The 19,141-nt window shown below is 38.2% G+C and overlaps 1 protein-coding gene across 10 annotated transcripts in view; it reads left to right on the top strand.

Annotated features, from left to right (window-relative positions):
- The window catches only part of PKNOX1 (PBX/knotted 1 homeobox 1), a 46,168-nt gene extending 27,512 nt beyond the window's left edge, over window positions 1-18,656 (top strand). For 7 of the 10 annotated variants that reach the window (XM_019529000.1, XM_019528999.1, XM_019529001.1 and 4 more), the window contains 8 exons: window positions 5,683-5,853; window positions 7,275-7,374; window positions 8,751-8,848; window positions 11,649-11,687; window positions 11,853-11,981; window positions 12,979-13,055; window positions 14,509-14,681; window positions 15,759-18,656. In XM_019529000.1, the coding sequence (XP_019384545.1) occupies window positions 5,683-5,853; window positions 7,275-7,374; window positions 8,751-8,848; window positions 11,649-11,687; window positions 11,853-11,981; window positions 12,979-13,055; window positions 14,509-14,681; window positions 15,759-15,970 (999 nt within the window). In that variant the 3' untranslated portion in view covers window positions 15,971-18,656. Of the gene's footprint in view, window positions 1-5,682; window positions 5,854-7,274; window positions 7,375-8,750; window positions 8,849-11,648; window positions 11,688-11,852; window positions 11,982-12,978; window positions 13,056-14,508; window positions 14,682-15,049; window positions 15,173-15,758 lie in introns of those variants that run through there. The other 3 variants (XM_019529007.1, XM_019529008.1, XM_019529002.1) reach the window with 3 other exon arrangements.
- The last annotated feature ends 485 nt before the right edge of the window (window positions 18,657-19,141 follow it).

The following is a 19,141-nucleotide window of genomic DNA, read 5'->3' on the forward strand; positions in this document are numbered from 1 at the left end:
CTATTAATTTTCTTGCCCATGCTACTGCTTTGTTAGTTGGGAATCTTCTAATTTCTGGTCTAAAGTACTCATGGCCAATTTATGCCTGTTTTTGGGGGGTTGTTTTTGTTGGGTGGGGTTTGTGCCAAAGTTGGTGCAGGATTTATTTCCTTAATTAGATTTATCATATTGATAGTCTTTCCTTGTCTCTGATCAGTAGCAGAGAGAAAATTTAAGACAACTGTGAGAGGTCAGGTGATTATGAGCTAAAATAATGAATAACAAGTACAAGGTAAATCTAGGTTTTTATTTACACTTTATAGTAATATTAGGACAGTAGGTTTAGGTGAAAGGTCAAGGCAACAGATTTGACACTGATTTAAAAACAATTTTCACACAGCATGTAGGATCACTGCCAGAGTACTACTGAACCAGTGCTAAACAAAAATGTCTAATCAGTCTGTACAGATGTGCCTGACACCAGCTCTTCATTGAAGTGAATGGGACTCTTCTCATTAATGTTAATCAACTTTGGATTGGGCCCTAGGCATTAGGATAACTAATGGTAAGGTAGAGAGTTAGAAGGAAACACCTTCACAGGAAGATTATTTCATAATAGTTTTTATATGACTTTTTTTTAATTTCCTTAGATATATTTGGAAATAGCCATTTCCATAGACAGGATATTGGAGCACAAGTACACTACATTTGATCTTAGATAGCCATTGCTATGTTCCTGTTCTCTGTTTTATAGCACTCTTAAATTAAGTAGCTGTGTTTATAGTATCATCTGCTATTTCATGACAAATTATTCCTCTTAATGCATTTAATTACATCTGCTGTTTCGGATTTATTTCTTCAACTGAGAAAAACTATTCAGATAGTTATAAATACCCAAAGCTATGTGGTATAGGATCTTAGGAAAGTAAATCTGGAAAGGGCCTCACGAGGTCATCAATCCAGCTGCCTGTTCAGGGGCATGGTCATCCTTGACTGCCTGTCTCGGCCAAGTGTCTGTTTAACTCAGGGATGGGCAATTATTTCAGGCAGGGGGCTGCTTACCCAGTTTTGGCAGGCTGTTGAGGGCTGCATGGGTAGCCTCGCCCCTTGACGGGTGCCCTGCCCCCTGGTCACCATCTTGGGACCAGTGTCCTAGGGCCAGCACTGGTGGGGCCCAAAGAGGGTCACAGGCTGGCAGGGGTCTGTGGAGCCAGGCTGGGCTACAGCAGCAGGGAGAAGGGGGAAGCTGGCCCGGCTCCATAGAGCCCCTGCCAGCTGGGACCCTGTGCTCCTGCCACCCTGCTCTGGGCCCCACCGGCACTGGCCCTAGGACACTGGTGTGGGCCCTGTGTTCCTGCTGGCTCCCGCACCCAGTGCCCCCTAGCCCCACAGTACAGGCAGAGGGCAGCACACAGCCCTGACCCCCTGCTCGCCAGCAGGGAAGAAGCTGGTGCTGAGCACAGGGAAAAGCTGCTCCTTGCCTGCCCCGTGGCTGGCACTCCCTGCTGCAGGCGCTGGTAGCTCATGCGGGCTGCAAGCCGCTACAGTGTGGGGCGCTGGCTATGGGCCGAGTGAGGGGTCGCTTTTCTCTGTGCTCAGCACCAACTTGTAACCCGGCCCCGCTGCCAGCCTGGACTCCAAGCCAGCTCCGGGCTCGCCCATCAGTGGCAGCAGCTGCGGCCCCCCTGGTTGCCACGCTGGGCAGTGTTGGCTGCTGCTGCCCACCCAGAGCTTTTGTTTTTGTTTCCTAGGGCATCTAACTCCTATTTTGTCTGCTGTTTAGCTTTTGTCTTTGGTGATGTCCCCATACTTTAAAATTAAAGTAAGCTGAGGATAAGAGTCAGAACTGAGACACGGTCATTTATTTCAGACATATAAAAGTTCTGATAACTGAATAATAATATGAATAATGTTCATCTGATTTGAGAAACATATTTGATCATATAATAAAAGTACTGCTGCACTAGTGTGTTTAATTTGACATTTTCATACTGTAAACAGTATACTCAGGCTGTATCTTATTCATTTCTTGCTTTGTCAGATGTGTAGAAGTTTTTATCATGGCAGCGCTATAAGACTGTTCTAATCCAATATAGGGCTTAGTCTGTCTGTCCGTAAAATTTTTGGGTAACTCTGCAGGTGCCACCAAGAAGGTTGGCGGTGATTGGCTGCGCGGGCTAAACCTCCTTAGGCAGGGAGGGAGCCGCTGCCACCACCTCAGGCAGGGGAGGAGGTGGGGGCAGAGGCAAGTGGGAGGGATGGAGTCACTGCTGCCACTGACTCAGGCAAGGAGGTGTAGTGGGCAGGGAGGGAGCCACCACTGCCACCTCAGGCAGAGAGGCAGGGGAGGAGGCGGGTGTGGGGGGTGGAGCCCCTGCACCAGAGGCTGGAGGCAAAGGGGCTGTTTACATGGTCAGCCCCCAGGGTGGGGCAGGGGAAGGAGGTGGCATGTCAACACTCCCTGAAACACTCTGTCCTTCATGACGGGCAGTTGACTAGTTTTTTTTAATAATACTTCTGAGAGCTGTATATCCTTAAATTTAGTTAAAACCCAATTAATCTGCATCTTCATGGTAATTTACTTGGGATTTGTATGAATTTAAGTACAAGTTTTAACGGTAACCTTTACTGGAAAGCACTAGTGTAAAAAGATCATCAGTTTGTATGCTTCCGTTATGGGTCCTTGGTTTTGTGGGGGTGGGGTTGTTCTTAAAAACCCCTGGTCTGGAGTCAAAACATAAAAACCCATGGAGCATTGTTTGTTATGGAGTTGAAACCCTGAAATCTGGTGAACTGGGATTTATATTTTAAATAGCAGCTTTTAATGCCCAGATCTGAGTTTACTGCAGTTTTGAAAGTAAGACTCAAACATTTACTTAGTCAAATTTCATCCTTAAGAATAAATTTTGGAAGAAGAACTAGTATTTCCTGTCATTATGGTGAGTTCAAACATACCATTTTCTAGTTTTGGTTAAGCTTCAAACAGCAAGAGAGAACGTTCTTGAAAAGTAAGAAAATTCAAGTCACAAAAGAAACTCAAATCAACCTTGAAAAAGTGCTTTATCTTGATATCCTTACTTTGTCCTTAACTAAGGCTAGTCTTGCTTAGTCTGCAGTTATAATAACAAATAGGCAACTGCTAAATCTGTTTTGTCATTATTGGCTTTGGTATTTTGATCGGTCAAGCAACCCCTTTGCACTTGGCAACTACTTCCAAAATAGTGCACAGATTGAAGTTGGTGTTATTGTTTGAGGTTCAAGTCTTACAAAATAAATTCCATTTTATAAAGTAGGGATATCATTGAGATCTGGAACAGCAAGTTTAGTGTAGTGAATGATGCCTTGCACAACAGAAATATGACTAGCGCCTTGTGTCAATTCAGTCTTCACACTGCTGGAACTTCTTGTATTAACTACTGTACCGTCAAAATTCAAGCCATCCGATTTTAGGTTTTATTCTAGTTCTTTTGCCATCATTCTTACCCTCAAAGCCATTTTTATTCCCTACATGTAAGAGTACTTAGCCCAAGTACTCCCAGCCAAGAGCACAATTTTTTTATGATGCACAGCTGTTGCCTTCACCCTTGACTTAATTGATTTATCAGCAATCGGCATATATTTCTAAGACACTTGCATAAAATACTTTACTATTCCCTCTGTAACATTTTTCCATAATTGCTCATAAAACTTGGCCTTAATCTTAAAGGCCAAATTTTGCCTGCAAGTTGCAAAGTATCTTAAAATTTTGTAAGACCAAAATCCTGTTTAGTGTATACAGGCAGTCCTCGGATTTACAATTCAATTTGTTCCTGAAGAACGCATCTTAAGTCAAAATGTTGTAACTCAGCACCAATTTCCTCATAAGAAACAATGTTATAAATGGGGGATTGGTTCCTGAACCAAGGTCCGCTACCCTATTTTCATCAAAAATACCCCAGAAATTTGTACTCAATCAATTATAGGTGAGTAATATGGCTGCATTAATGTATTTATATTGTAAATAGCAATCATATTGATTTGGAAGGACTTCTCTGAGGTGACTTTGCTGGAATTTTTGAAAGGCTCTTGGTTGGACCTTTTGAAGGGCTCTTGGCTGAAGTCTTCTCAGGAGCCTTGGCTGCAGGTTTTTCTGGAGTCTTGTCTGCTTTCTTAAGGAAAGTGTCCAAGGAAGTTTGGACAGATGTTCTGCAGGGAGATGAGCGAGGCAGCAAATTTATTCACTGGCATGGCGTTGCATCAGATCAAATGTTGTAAAGTTGAAACAGGGTGTCAATTTATAAACCTTTTAAGTGCGGAACATTGTAACTCAAAACATTGTAAGTCGAGGACTGCCTGTATTTTAAAAAATTGACAAACTTGTCATTCCTTATTGCAATCTTAAAAGAAACACGTAGTAATAGAGTTGCATTGTGGGGAAAATGGCACAGTTTCTGCTTCCTGTATTTTGCAAGTTAGTTTTAAGAGTGTTACACCCACTTAAGAGAAATTGGTGTAAAACCTCTAAAGTTACTAGTGTACAAGTCAAAGATGGAGGTGAAAAAATCAGGCTCCCTTGCTAGCAGCAAGTTTTCAATTTGAAAGCTGTCACCAAGTATTATAGCTTTCCATCTAGAATAGAACAACATTGTGTTCAGGAGTAGTAAGTAATAATATTTTGCTTAACTTGACTCAATTATAAGTTCTGTGGGGAAGGGACTTTCTTTGTTAGATGTGTATATAAAGCTGAGCACAAGGCAGCCCCAGTCTACAGTGCTAAAGTATAAATAATAATAATAATAAACACTGGTTTGGCTTTTTTTTTTTTTAAATAATCTGTTTCACCATGTAGTAAATGCAGCTGACTGCCTTTGAACTATCTGACTGCAGTTGAAAAGACTGTTGAAAAGCTAGTCTGCCTCTTCTGTAATGGGTACAAATTCTCTGATCCAGAGCACTAATTGACACATTCGAATTAAAGTTTAGCCTCAGATATGGTTAAAAGAATATATCTTCCTTATACCAGCGCCTGTTTCTAAAGCGTTACATGTTTAATTTATACCAGATGGGTCATGTCCTGTTTGCCCCATCCTTGTCATTACTAGCTCCATGTTTGCGTTCAAAATTTGCCATAAGTGTTTTCCATTTTGATGATGATAGCTCTTGCTGTTAGCTTGGGCTTTTTTGTTTTGTTTTTAGTTTTGTTTGTTGAAGGTCTCTATTCTTGTAAAAAATATGCCAATTCCATTTCCTCCACATCTCTTGATTGTATGTTATTGCCACTATCCTTGTAGATTATAGATTGATATTAATGGCCAGAAGTGTTGCTGCCAGATAAGGGAGGGACTTCTCAGCAGGCTTAAAGGTGTTGCTTCCATAGCAGTTCTGTTTCTCCTGACTCCAGCAGTGGAAGTAGTGCAACTAAAGAGTGGAACCTGAGTCTTCTGACTGTAGCTCAGAGTACTGCAATTTACCACATTTGCCCTAACCCTGTTGTAATAGGATAGTAGTATTATGGATTACAATGAAGACAAGACGGATACTGTAGTGACTAATACACAATACTCTAGTTATTGCTAGAGTATTGTGGCCAGAATTCTTCTGTCAGTAGTTATATCTGCTAGTAACAGGAGAAAAAACATTTGTTCAGCTAGATGAATTTTATACTTGCAAGTAATACTGTCTTTTTGCCTTATTTCTGAGTTCTTCCTGTCTTTTTCTCTCTAGATGGTAAAGGCAATCCAGGTTCTACGTATTCATCTGCTAGAGCTAGAAAAGGTTAATGAACTCTGCAAGGATTTCTGTAGTCGTTACATTGCCTGTCTGAAAACTAAAATGAACAGTGAAACTCTACTAAGTGGAGAACCTGGAAGTCCTTATTCCCCTGTCCAGTCCCAGGTACATTTCAAACTAGTTTAAATTTGCTTAAATTTCCTAGGAAATTTATGGTTGTGTTAGAATAGTGTTATAGCCATAGTGGCTCCAGGAACTGTGTGAGGCAAGGATTTCTTAGGAGATATCTTTTTAGTGTTTTTTTCCCTTAGTTTAGTAGCATAAAAGATGTCACCCCAAAAAATCGTTGCCTCTAGGAAATTTACAAATACACTGTTCTTGCACTTAGTGTTCAAGTAGAATTTTTACTTGATTCTTTACAATTCTGTTGTTGTTAAAATTAGCAATCTTCTTTTGTACTGCTCAAGAGTGGGCAAGTTTATTGAAATCTGCTGACACTTGAAAAAAACAGTAATTATTTGAATATTTTCTTTACTACTTGTCTCAGTGTAGAAACTGAAAACATAACATAATAGCTTGGATTTTCTGTCCTGATGGAAGGAGATGTAGGAACAAACAAAGGGAAAAGTTATCATAATATGCATTGTATCTTTTTGGCAATGTCTCCTTTGCTTTGTCTGCCTCATTTAGAAGTGTCGGGATAGCATGGCAATGTAGATATGTCAACTGACCATGTAAATTAGTCTGAATGTTCCAAACTGAGTAGACAAGGCTGTGTGTTGGTTTCTAGTCATAATTTTTCAGATGTTTGCCTACCCCTAGTGTTTGTCATCTGTGTCCACTTTGTAAAATCAGGAATAGCATATATTCATGTACATGTGCCCAGCATTTGCTGTGTTGCTGAAGTATCTCATTACGATATTTTATAAAGTAATAAAGCAATCAGTATTGCCTGGATTACTTTTCTGGTACATCTGCTAGTCTTTCTTGTAAACTATGATGCCCCAGTATCTAGTAGTCACATAGTCTTGTATGCAAATTATTCCAGAATCAGCGTACATCTTTAACTTTATGCACTCTAAGTAGTTCAAAGAGCATAAAATTTACTTTAAAATCAATGCAGTTATTCACATGCTTAATTAAGATTTGGAAAAGGCTAGAATCAGTGCCTAGCAGTATGATTTAAATTACATAACTATAATGTTAAGTTTAGATATGCTTAAAATAACATTTAGAAATTGTGTGTGCCTACTACATTATTTTAGTCAGAAAACTTCAGAAGAAATTAAGTTGTTTCTTAATAACTTGTAATTTTACCTACCATTCTTTATTTCCCATGTCTTTGGAAACAGTTCACTTTTAGTATTGATATATCCAAAATTTTCCACAAATTTCTCCAGATATTTTGCTGCTACTTTAATTATTTCATGACTAATGTTTTCAAACAGATCAGTTTTTGAAAATGGCCTCTACTGATAGTGTCTATTTCTTCAAGAGCCTTTTTTTCTTTGCCCCAAATTCATTGAGACTAAAATTACAGAACATACTTTTTGTTTTTAAAGAAACTAACTATTTTATTTTTCTAGCAAATTCCAAGTGCCATTGCCGGCACACTCAGTCCCCAAGGGATTATGGTGCCTGCATCAGCGTTGCAGCAGGGAAATGTAACTATGGCAACTGTAGCAGGTATGACACAGTCAAGAAAATCTAACCCATTGCTCTTTATTTTAGTTTCTTTTTCAACTGCTAAGAAAAATGCACGAAGATGGGACCGCTTTATTAAAACTCTTTGACAGGAGCTTCACACTGAAATACCATGTCAGCTTCTGCATGCTGGTTTTGTATGCTAGTTGATGGTTTTTGCTTGGTCAAGTAGCATACACACAGGCCAGGTACACACATTCAGTTTTGCCCAGGAGAATCGCTATTCTCCTGGTATGGAAAGGCTCCCTGCTTCTTCTTCAAACCAGGTTGTTCCTGGTTTTGGGAAGAGGCAGGGCAATTTGCAGGCTCCTGCCAGCTGTCCCCTTCTTCCAATAGGAATTAAGGTCTATACATAGCCATTTTCTTACATACAGCATCTACTTGAGACAGATTTCAGTGCAGTGTCTTTAAAAAAAAAAACAAAAAAAACCCAAAAACAAAGTTATTTAACTTAGGCATTTTCAAGAATAGCATGTTTCTATGTTTTTCAAAATATTGTTAGGCAAACAAAAGTCTTAATCAAAATGAATGCTGCAATAAATGACTGTTTCATTGCATTATATAGCTTGGTAACCGCACCTGGAAGTCAGTCAACAAAACTTTGAAAAATCCTACGTGTGCTGCTGTGTCCAGGCAGCAGGCAAAGTGATTGCATTTAAGTTTGACTACATTTATCTTTTCACAAACGTGCCTATCATATACCTGAATGAGCTTGCTCAGATACCAGAAGGAAAATAGCTTGCGCTAGTGCAACACTCCGCCTCGGCCAATTTACCCAGATGCTCAGTGGCCAATTAATGCTGAGCTGACATGGCTGCATTGGCATATTGGTTCTTGTGCCTAAGCTAGATGGAGCAGGAGTGGCTTGTCTGGCATTCTGAAAATGTGGCAAAATGAACCCATATTTCATACAGATTTCATGAATGGTAAAAAGCTTTTAAATATTGAAGAGTTCTACAATGGAAAAGTTGTAATAAAATAACAGGCTTAATATCAGCTATTTAGATAATGCACTTCCACTTCATGGTTTCATAATTGGTAGGGTCGGAAGGAACCTGAGCAGATAGATCATCAAGTCCAACCCCCTGCCATGGCAGGAAAGAGTACTGGGGTCAAACGACCCCGGCAAGGTGTTCATCACTTATCAGCAGTAAAGTATTTATTTGCAGTGCCTTTGTCCATCTTTAAAGCAGATATGATAACAGAATTATTTTTTATAATGAATTGCATTCTACAAAGACCACAACGATCTTATTCACTTAAGCAATCTCGGTATTGAAATGCATGTGCTTGATGTTTTGTCTGCTATATGGATATGAATATAGACAAAGTCTGATGAGAATTTTCTTTTTTCAAAGGGGGCACAGTGTATCAGCCAGTCACAGTGGTTACTCCACAAGGTCAAGTAGTGACACAAGCACTGTCACCTGGGACAATTCGGATCCAGAATTCCCAGGTTTGTTTCAGGGTCTTCAATAAAGTTTTGTAGATTAAAAAAAGTTTTTAATAGTAAAATTTTAAGAGCGATAAATAGCCAGAAGGAACCTTGCATAAAATTAGCAGTTTTCTGCAATTAAAGTAAATGCTGATGCAAAGATTCTTGTCTTTGTTGCCAGGTACAGAATCCCAAAGATCTGCAAAAATCTCCCTTGATATAATAAAAGCACTGTGGGCCCTGACTATTAGTGTCTTTCTGGTGATGGCAGAGTACTTGTATAGAAGAAAAGCAAGTCTACTAACTAAACGTTAAGCATGTTTTAATTACCATTTTTTTTCTAGCTGTTGAAATAAATTTATAGTAGGATGTCCTGATGCTTTTACATTATGATTCAATATTACTGGTATCAGAAATCTCAGTTTTTACCAAAAAGGCAACTACCACCAGAAATTTAGAATTCTGTTTTATGCATTTTAGAATTTATACATGTTGGGTGGTGTTTCACTATTCAGCTATTCAACCTTCAGAACACTGTGCTGAACTAAATGGGTGATGACCATGTAGTGTGTGTTGTATTGAATTAAAAAAGATAAAAGTAAGTCTGTCCTTACTGGGAAGCCACTTAAAGTTTATAATAGGGCAGTGCTGTGGCGCTTGCATTACCGGAAAGGGAATAATGATAAGATGTAGATGATCCAAGTCAATATAACATCAGGATAGTGGTACATGAATCAGAAAGTGGTATAAATCAAATCTTCCAAGGTGGGAGGAGAATTAAGGGTGGATTAATTTACTAAATATGTCAACAGGTAGATTGGTTTTTACAGTGTAAGGCTGAATGATTATTACTGACTTACTACATTATTAAAGTATGTTTAGACTAGACTTGTCCTCTAATGTTTATAATAGTATATACCTGGCCAAGTTCTGCTGGCAGAAATGCACATTTCTGAATTAATAAGAATTGCATGTGCATACCTATGAAAGATATAAAATTAGTTTCATTTAACTTAGTTTTCCTTAAACTTTGAACTTAATAGTGTGCATATGAATTTTCCCATTCAAATGTTTAGCAAATTAGTCTACCTTGGGCATCTCCTTATCCTTTGGAAAAATCTGATTTCGGGAGACTGGAATCTTTGGAGGGAAAATTCTCACGCTTCTGGGAGAAAACATGTGAAAACAGTAGGAAATATACCTAGCATATGGATACAATTCTTGGCTTACATGCATGTGCCTTTTTGAGTTCTGCTGTAGTGGTCTACTTCATCCGTAGGTAGAGTTTGAGACTTCATTCGAATTTTACTTGTGAGGCATCAGATAGATCTTTTGAAATTCCTACTTTCAGTATTTCACTGCTTTCTGAGAAAAAAAGAATTCTTTTCTGGATGCACGTTGAAACTATCGCTAGTAATCCTCTGTACCGAATTGCTTGGAACTTAAAAAAATAAATATATTTGTTATTACTTCTGAATGGACATTTGAAGGTGAGGGGAAAAATCATTTGATATTTGCAACTTAGCTCAAAAAAGACCTTTTTAAAATAGATTTGCATCTCTCCTGCTTCGTTTCTTGAAGATAAACAAGGACTCTGTTTAGAAACAGTGTATTTAGAAAGTTATACCATGGTTGTCAAATACAAGCTATATATTTTTTCCTACTAGCTTGGTTTAAATGTTGAGGAGTATCCTTTCTGATGTCCATTAATGCACTTCTTTAATGGGGAAACATCTAGGTATATCAATGTAAAATGTAGTAACTCTGCTAGAAGCAGAGGCTTGGTACCTGGCATCCCACCCTCCTAAGGTACTGCTTAACCATGAGGCTATACATTCATGCTCCCTTTTCCCACTTTCTCTTCTTGTTCCCGTGCAGTTCGCATTTCTTTATGTCCAACGTCTTAGCTTCAGGAGGAGGGTGGAGAATGCCCCATTTGGAGCCTAGCATGTAGACATGTTGTTAGAGCACTCCTCTGGGAGATGTGAGTTTTAAGTTTCTACACCTCTGGGTAGAGGAGGACCTGTAACATTTCCCACTTCCTGGATTAGTGGTCTGACCAATATTATATAAAAGGCAGATGTTCTTAATACTGGTCACATTTTAGAAATTGGGCTGTTACTAATGCATTTTGAGATGGGTCCAATTTAGTTTACGTTTAGCATACTCAAAAAGTGCCTACTGTATTAGGGTCTGCAGGGGTCTGATGTGCACAGTTTCTGGCCTCCAGCAGGGCTTAGCATGGAGCTAGGTACAAAGATTGGGACATTCTGGGTATACCCAAAACAGAATTGCGGGTGCCCAGGGAACTTTCATGCTGAATTGGGAGGTGCTTATTTAATTTTTGATGCTCCCAGGGCTAAATCATTGCTCAGCGGGAGTGGTTTGGACCACAAGTTTAGACTGCAACTTGTACAGTCTGTCTAGCTGAATCCATCATAAGTCTTTTAAGTGACTAAATCCCTGTAGAACATGACTCTTCCTCTCTGGCTCCCACACTTAGTTTCTTCTGTGCACAGTGCTTATAAAATAAAGCAGCACAGCATTTTGCATTTGGTGTCCATTATGTATTAATTGATGTACAAGGTGACTACCAATTGAGAATCAGATCCTTGGTGTGCTGCTTGTAAAAGACTATGTTCCTGGTTCCACTTGTTAGGATGATTTCTATCCTAAATGAAGAAAAAAGGGGGCAGTTGGTAGGTGTGATTTGCTATGTATGTCTTCACAATAATTACTGTAGTTCTTAGAGAAGGGGTTTAGAAAATGCTAAAATTATAGAAACCTGATTCCCCCTAACCCAGCATGTGGATCTCTTTAGGATAATACTGCAAGAGAACTACCAGCACGACCTCTACAGGTAAATGAAGTACCATTTTTGACACTGATTTATAAAGCTAACTTTTTCGTTCCTTCTGTAAGTCATATGCTTTTTCACATAAAAACATTTTTGTGAAATATCTTTATTAATATAGTAAGTTCCTACCTTTTAATTGCCTCTATTTCTTCTAAATTATTTATGTAGCTTCAGTTTCAGTTAAACCAAGATCTAAACATCTTGCATCAAGATGATGGCTCATCAAAAAACAAAAGAGGGGTTCTTCCAAAGCATGCTACAAATGTGATGAGATCATGGCTTTTTCAGCACATTGGGGTAAGGACTAAGCATGATCAACAGTTAAAAGTTTTGACAAAGTCTCTTGATGTCTATTTTGATTTGCATCATCAAGAGGGCAAACATATTTTATCATGCATTATATGATCCTAATTCCACTTCAATGGAAATCAGTTGGAGATGTTCCATAGAATCTGTTGTGTATTGGATCAGAACCTAATCCTGGAGAGATTTAATATTTGAACTTGATGGTCTTACTAGAAGTTTGAGGGGGCGTTGGTGGAGTTCCCCTTTATTTTAGCGAGCTAAAGATCTACTGTCATGTTTCCCTAGTCCATGGCCCAATGAGGAACAGTTATGCATAAATTCTATGTAGAGGGAAATTGTATATTGTATGCTTTTATTTATTTCCATTCCATCAAACCTTCTAACAGTCTATACATGCCACCTGCTCATGGTCACACAAGGATATCATATATAACTTGAAAGGAAAAATAAGTGGTGGTGGTTGCTGCGGTTGTTATTCCATTAGAAATTCATGGAATATTTTCTGATTTATTTAATTTTTGAACAGATAAATAATACAAGAAAATCACACGTGCATTTCTTATGTTATACACTTCCCTTACACTGTTTAATTCATAGTAGTTTTATTTAACCACAAACAGCTTGTCAGCACTCTCATATGATGCTGCCTCTAGACAGTGTAACTAATCAGATCTTATCACATGCTGTATTGTCCAAGGATCACGATGTCTAACAACGACTCTGGCAGCCTTGAGAAGTATTTTTTTCCTGAATTTGACATGGCCAATTAAATGGTAGCATATGCACTTTATAAGGGTATAATCAGTTGTGTTTTGTAAAGCTTTATTAAATTATGTTATCAGGAAAAGTGGTGGCTTAATGAATCGCATGGTTTTTAGAGTCTAGTAGTTTTTTAATTGAAAATGATGGAGCAAAAATAACTTATTTTTACTTCTAATAAAAGAAAGAAGCAAAGAAGAAAGATTTACATTTCTTTTCCTGTTCATAGCATCCATATCCAACAGAAGATGAAAAAAAACAGATTGCAGCACAGACAAATCTGACACTACTCCAGGTTAACAATTGGTAAGACCCAGACCTTTGACATAATATTTATTATTGAGGGTTGACTCTGAAAAAGAATCTGAGTTGAATTCTGAGTTGAGTCTGAGTTTAAGTAAGTTCTTAACTAAACTTACTTTGGGTAGTTTTAATTGTAATAGCACTTTGCATCTTGACAGCAGTGGTGGCCATTCTTTTTGTCAGATGTGCCACAAATTTAGTCAGCATGTCACAAGTTCAGCCCTGTCCTCTCCCTATTCTGCCACTGATCCCTGTCCCCTACCTGATCTGTCACTCTGCCCACTGGCCAACCTGCCAGTCTGCTTCCCACCTGCTCCCCAGTCTGCCACATGCCAAACACACTGACTTTCTCTGCTACTTCTGGTACATGTGCCACTCTTTGGTCCAGGGTGGCCAGCCAGTTTCACTTCCTGTCACTCCTGAGAGGTATGGAAATAAGTTTTATGACTGTTTTGTAAGTCAAGGATCTTTACTCTTAACACCTGTGCTCAGGAATGAGACACTTATTCCTTATTGCTGTCATGCCAGTTACAGTGAGATTAATCACTGATGACTGATCAGACTTGGTAGAAAAATGGGAAGGATTCTTGGACCGAAAGTGGAAGGCTGAAGAAAACAGGAGGGGAACAGACAGAGCTATGGACTTGGGAAAGGGCTGGAGAATCTATTCGGTAGGGACTCTTAACAAGTGAGTGGGTTGATTGGCTCAAGAGCCGAACATTGGAGGCATTGTGAGCCCATCAATTCCATGAGGTTTTGGAAGATCACTTTAGACCCACTGAGTAGGAAAGTAAAGCAGAAGACCCAAGTAGGAACCATGGCTGGAGAAACCCTAATTACTTGTTTAGGGCATGCTGTGAACTTAACTATATTCCAGTGGGCAGATCTTGGAATATGCACCTTTCCTAGTGGCCAGAAGAAGCAGTGTATTAGCCCAGTGGTCTCCAAAGTGGGGTGCGCGCACTCCAGAGGGTGCGCAAGACGATCCATTGGGGTGCGGGAAGAAAATATTAGAACTTCTATTTATAGTTATGTTTATATAAATATACATACATTGGGGGTGCATGTTCAAAACTTTTTTACTGATAGGGGTGTATGATCAAAAAAGTTTGGAGACCACTGTATTAGCCAATACTAAAGGGGAGGGAGGAAAGTTCAGCTGCCAGCAAGAGAAAAGCAGAAGGGTGCTTCCTAAGTTTACTTAGCAGAATCAAAGGGTTTGGTGTTCTAGTTTAGCAGTTAAAGAAGTTCTAGTACACCCCTATATAATGGAGTGTCAGACCAGGGTATTAAGGAACAATGACATTTTGGATCTTACATTTTTCTATTTTTTTTTTCTTTTTTACCATTGCACTCTTAATTAAGAGGGCTTAAAGCTGCGTGTGACATTTCATTGCCCACTTGGAATCTTTTGGCAAAATGTGATTTTATTTATTTATTACTTCTGTTTTTTTAGGTTTATCAATGCTAGAAGGCGAATTCTTCAGCCAATGCTGGATTCCAGTTGTTCGGAAACTCCAAAAACAAAGAAAAAAACAGCTCAAAACAGACCAGTTCAGAGGTTCTGGCCTGATTCCATTGCCTCAGGAGTTGCTCAGCAGCAGTCTAATGAACTTACAATGTCAGATGGTAAGGAAAATTGGCCCAAACTTAAATAGAAAAGCTTATTCTGGATAAAATGCCTTAATTACATAGAACTGAAGTGGCTTTGTTATATTTTAGATTTCCTGAAGTAGCTGAATTGCTATGCCTTACAGTATGGAAAAAATGAACAGAAGTATCTCTAAATGCTTGAGGGGGTTATTTCTGGTGGTTTTCTTTTTGTTTGGGGGGATGAAATGTATAGAAATAATGCTAAAAATCTTGTTCAGGATTTTCAAAGTAAATAACTGAAAAGTTAGGAAATGCTAGAATCAAAATTGTCTATGCAACTTTAATTTTTCCGACGTGCATTACAATAGTGTTTTGTTACTTTGATCGCACACTGTATTTCCCAGAGTGGCAGAACTAGAACTGTAACTCAAGGCTTCCTGATTCCCTGACCATCTACTCATTCCTGCAGTATTTCCTGAGGTGCTAAGCATCCGTGGTTCTGCAAATCAAGCTGCAAGTGATTTAGGGTGGGTACTGAAAAAATACTAGAACCTGTGAATTTTTCGGTTAAATGGTCAGTACAGAAACTCTGTGGCCAAGAAGGAAATAGACCCATTTTTCCCTACAGCGCTTTAACCATAAGGCAGTCCTTTCTCTTTCTACAGTCAGTTGTTTCACTTACTGCATAATTGCTGATTCTTCAAGGGCTTGACCTAACACCCGTTGACGTCAATAGCACTTTTTCTGCTGACTTTAGTGGGAGGTAGGAAAGACAGGGATTAATCAAGAGAACAAATTAATCCATTTAGATAATCCTGAATTATTTCCTTAGTATCTTCCTTCCTGCAACAATTAATAAGGTTGGGATTCTGTGGAAAAAGTATTACATGATAACGTAATTGAAGAAGCACAATGGGGATGAATTAAGGTTCTAGGGCAACCTTTATTCTGGCATTTCCTGACTTTTGAGTACTTAATTTTACAACTGTAATTTCTTGTGCCTTCTATTTTAAAGGAAAAATGAATTCTGTTATGCACAACCATTAACTCTAAATTATTATTTTAGCCTTGTTCTTATTATGCTAATAGTTTGTTTGTTTGTTTTGTCTGTAGGAGCAGTTGTAACAATTACAACTCCCGTCAACATGAATGTAGACAGTCTTCAGTCCCTGTCATCTGATGGTGCTACTTTGGCTGTTCAGCAAGTTATGATGGCAGGGCAAAGCGAGGATGAATCTGTGGACAGCGGTGAAGATGATGGAACAGACCTCTCAACAACAAACATCAGTGGGCTGGTCTTGGATAACAGCGATTCTCTGCAGTAGGAAGCAAGAGAATGTGACAGAATATTTAGGAAAAAGAATGGACTGACTGACTGTTTTTCTAGTTTGCACAGCAAACATTTTACACAAGTTTTATTTCTAATATGTTTTATATGTAGATATAGAAGGGTGCACTTTTTTGTATTTCATAGTAAGCTGAAAGAGTGTTTTTGCAGGTGCAGCGACTTCTTTCAAATGTGTTTTTGTTTTTTTTCCCATTTCTTTTGGCTTTTTATTTCAAAAAATGAAATCTAGTAAAGTAATGAACTACATAAACACCCCTTTCTTCTCTTAGATTAATTGAAAGTGCTGCAATTTTTAAAGAATTATGCAGTTTCGATTAGTGTTGTTGGTTAATACAGCTCTTGGTGGGCTAATGATATAAATTTTAAAGCATGTGACACTAGTGCGTGGAACTTGGTCATTGAGTTAGACACATATATTTGAAAGATGCTTCTGCACCTTAAAAACTGCCAGTCTGAGGTGGGCAACAACACACGCGCACACACGAACGCAAAGAAAATGGAGATGTGTGATTCAATAGCGAATGTATGGCGATTTAAATAAGTTTAGTTTCTCTCATAGTCAGTGAGCCTGTTTATCATTTGCTATAAAAACTCCTATTTTTACCTTATCGGGATTATTGGATAAAAAAAAAATATTTTTATAAATTCATTAAGAATTGGGATGATGACTGTATTGAGCATGAGAGAAATTTCCAGAGGGGTAAAATAAAAGTTCAGTATTCCTATTTGGAAGGTTCTGAAAACTGACCAAATTTAATAAACATACATAATGCTAGTGTTCTATGGTTCTCTGCTATCCCACTGTGGTATAGTATATTTGATAATAGCATAAAAGGGGCCCACTGTTTGATGGGATTTTGATATAGTCAAACTCTGATTTATATTGTGTGTAAACTAATGCTCAAATTACATTTAACTCTGTATCTAAACTTGTATCTGAGGATATTTGCTAAATAGATATTCAGGTAAGTACAAATACCCACAATATGTCAAGTAGTCTTTAGAGAAGTTTAACAGTTTACAGTTTTTCACTCTGATTTTGAAACATGAAATGTTGACTTATGCAGTGACTGATTGTTTTCCACCTCTGGTGTGTCATTGCATTTGAAAAGCATTTTACCCTGTATACAAAAGAAAAAATATATAATTCATAGGTTATATAAAGGTCTCTTCAAATTTGAAGGTTACAACAAGAATATAAAACAGGCTTCTTAAATTATAAAAAACCTTCCCTGTCATTGTCAAATTTATTAGAACCAGTGATGAAAACAGATGTATTTGTGATAATGGTTAATTTCAGTTTATTCACAGACTTGGAGTTTGTGTATGGTTATTCATACATACCTATTGACACTGGATGTTGGAAGTTTATATTGCCCATTTTTACATACAAATAACAACAGATCATGGGCATGATAGAAATGCTCTTCTATAAGTGCATTTATTGTACCTAGGTTTTGTAGCAAAGCCAGAAAGCTGTTTTCTGAATTAGAAGGCGGCTAGTTTTATCTCCAACAGGACCGTAAGGAAAAGTGCTAGCTTTGAATCATAGGGTCTGACTGAGCAAAGGACTTAAGTGCATAACTTTAATCGCCTGCCTAAAGCCATTCCTGTTTCACCTAACATTCAGTCAGGTATGTGCTTCAGCTTAACTTTAAGCACATGCTTAAATGCATTGTTGAATCAGGGCGTTAAGTGCTGTCTTACTGGTCAGTCTGTAGGCAGTGAGCACAGAGACCTGAAAAGGAGATGCCAAAAACCGTTGTGAGTACATAGACGAAAACATATTTTTCCAATTTTTTGAATTGGCATCAGACTTTACTCAGCATTGGCATAAGCAAATGACTTTCCTGTAGCAGTACTCACTTCCACCTATGATGAATCTGGCCTGTTGCCCCAGCTGCAGTGACAAGGGACTCTGAAATTTAAAGAAAATGCTAAAAATGTATCATGAAAAACTAAATTATGAAAACTGTGATATAGCATAACTGATCTAAGAGATGCACAAATTTAAAAGGCAGAATCAACTTTAAGTCAGACTTCTCTAAAAAGGTTCTGCCTATGATTGTTACAAAGGGCACCTGAGATGACTAAAACTGAGACAATGAAAGAAAATAGTTCTTCTTTCTTTACTCCATCTGCTTTGTGCTTCTGTCAGCACTTTGTATTTTCATTGTTTCCATTGCATAGTCATTTTTTCCATTTGATTTATGTGGGTTTCCCACACAACAATAGGTAAATGGGTCAACATTTTAGGGCTTGATTCAGCAACCGTTGCTCACATTTAATAGCACGTTAACCCTCCAGTGCTGCAAGCGCTTATGCAGATGAGCAAATGTGAATAAGACTGACAGAATCAAGCCCTTGAAAGAGAGAGAGGGAGAAGGGGAGGGAGAGAGAGAGAGAGAGAGAGGATAGAATTGTTTATTACAAAACATTGGCAAGGGGTTCATAGAGAAGGGGACTCACTAGTTGAAAGTAACTAGATTTCAAGTGGATGATGTCCTCTTTGATTTCATGAGAGGAAGGTTTTAACAAAGACTTACACAATTAAATTATTTTTCATGGATTTTTTTCTTCATTCCAATATAGTGTTTATTCTTGTGGAATAATGACAGATAACGTTCAGTGGAATGTGAACTTGATTAGAAAGTTATCATAGAAAAAGAAAATGGATTAATCAGTTTTTATTACAAAATCCAAACTAATTGTCAAAAGTAGACATCAGAATGAAACAAATTACATTCATAGTTGTTTTAGTTATAATAATCAAAGGTACTGCTTAAGAGAGAATTTAAACCTTTTCCCATTGAAATCATTTTGAAGTTTGCAGTTAATTTGAATAGACTGAGGACTGAGTCCATGAAAGGACTTTTGTCCTTTCCTTGAGTAAAAGAAAGTGGTGAGATTTTTTTTTTCCCCCGTTTTTAAACAGGAAAAGAATTCACGAAAGCACAGCTGTTTAGGAAGGGTACTTGAGCAATGCAGAGGCTTAGCGCACAAATATCTATTTAACTTCTTCCCAAATGAGAGTCATAGTCATGCAGTAATAAAAAGACAATCTAATTTTAAAAGTCATGTGCTTAAAAGCAGCCAGCATGCAATTGTGAATAGTTTGAAAATATTTGAAAACTGTAAAAATCCTATT

The sequence above is a fragment of the Crocodylus porosus genome, unplaced genomic scaffold (genome assembly GCF_001723895.1).
Source record: "Crocodylus porosus isolate Cpor-Errol unplaced genomic scaffold, CroPor_comp1, whole genome shotgun sequence".
NCBI classification, from domain to species: Eukaryota; Metazoa; Chordata; order Crocodylia; family Crocodylidae; genus Crocodylus; species Crocodylus porosus.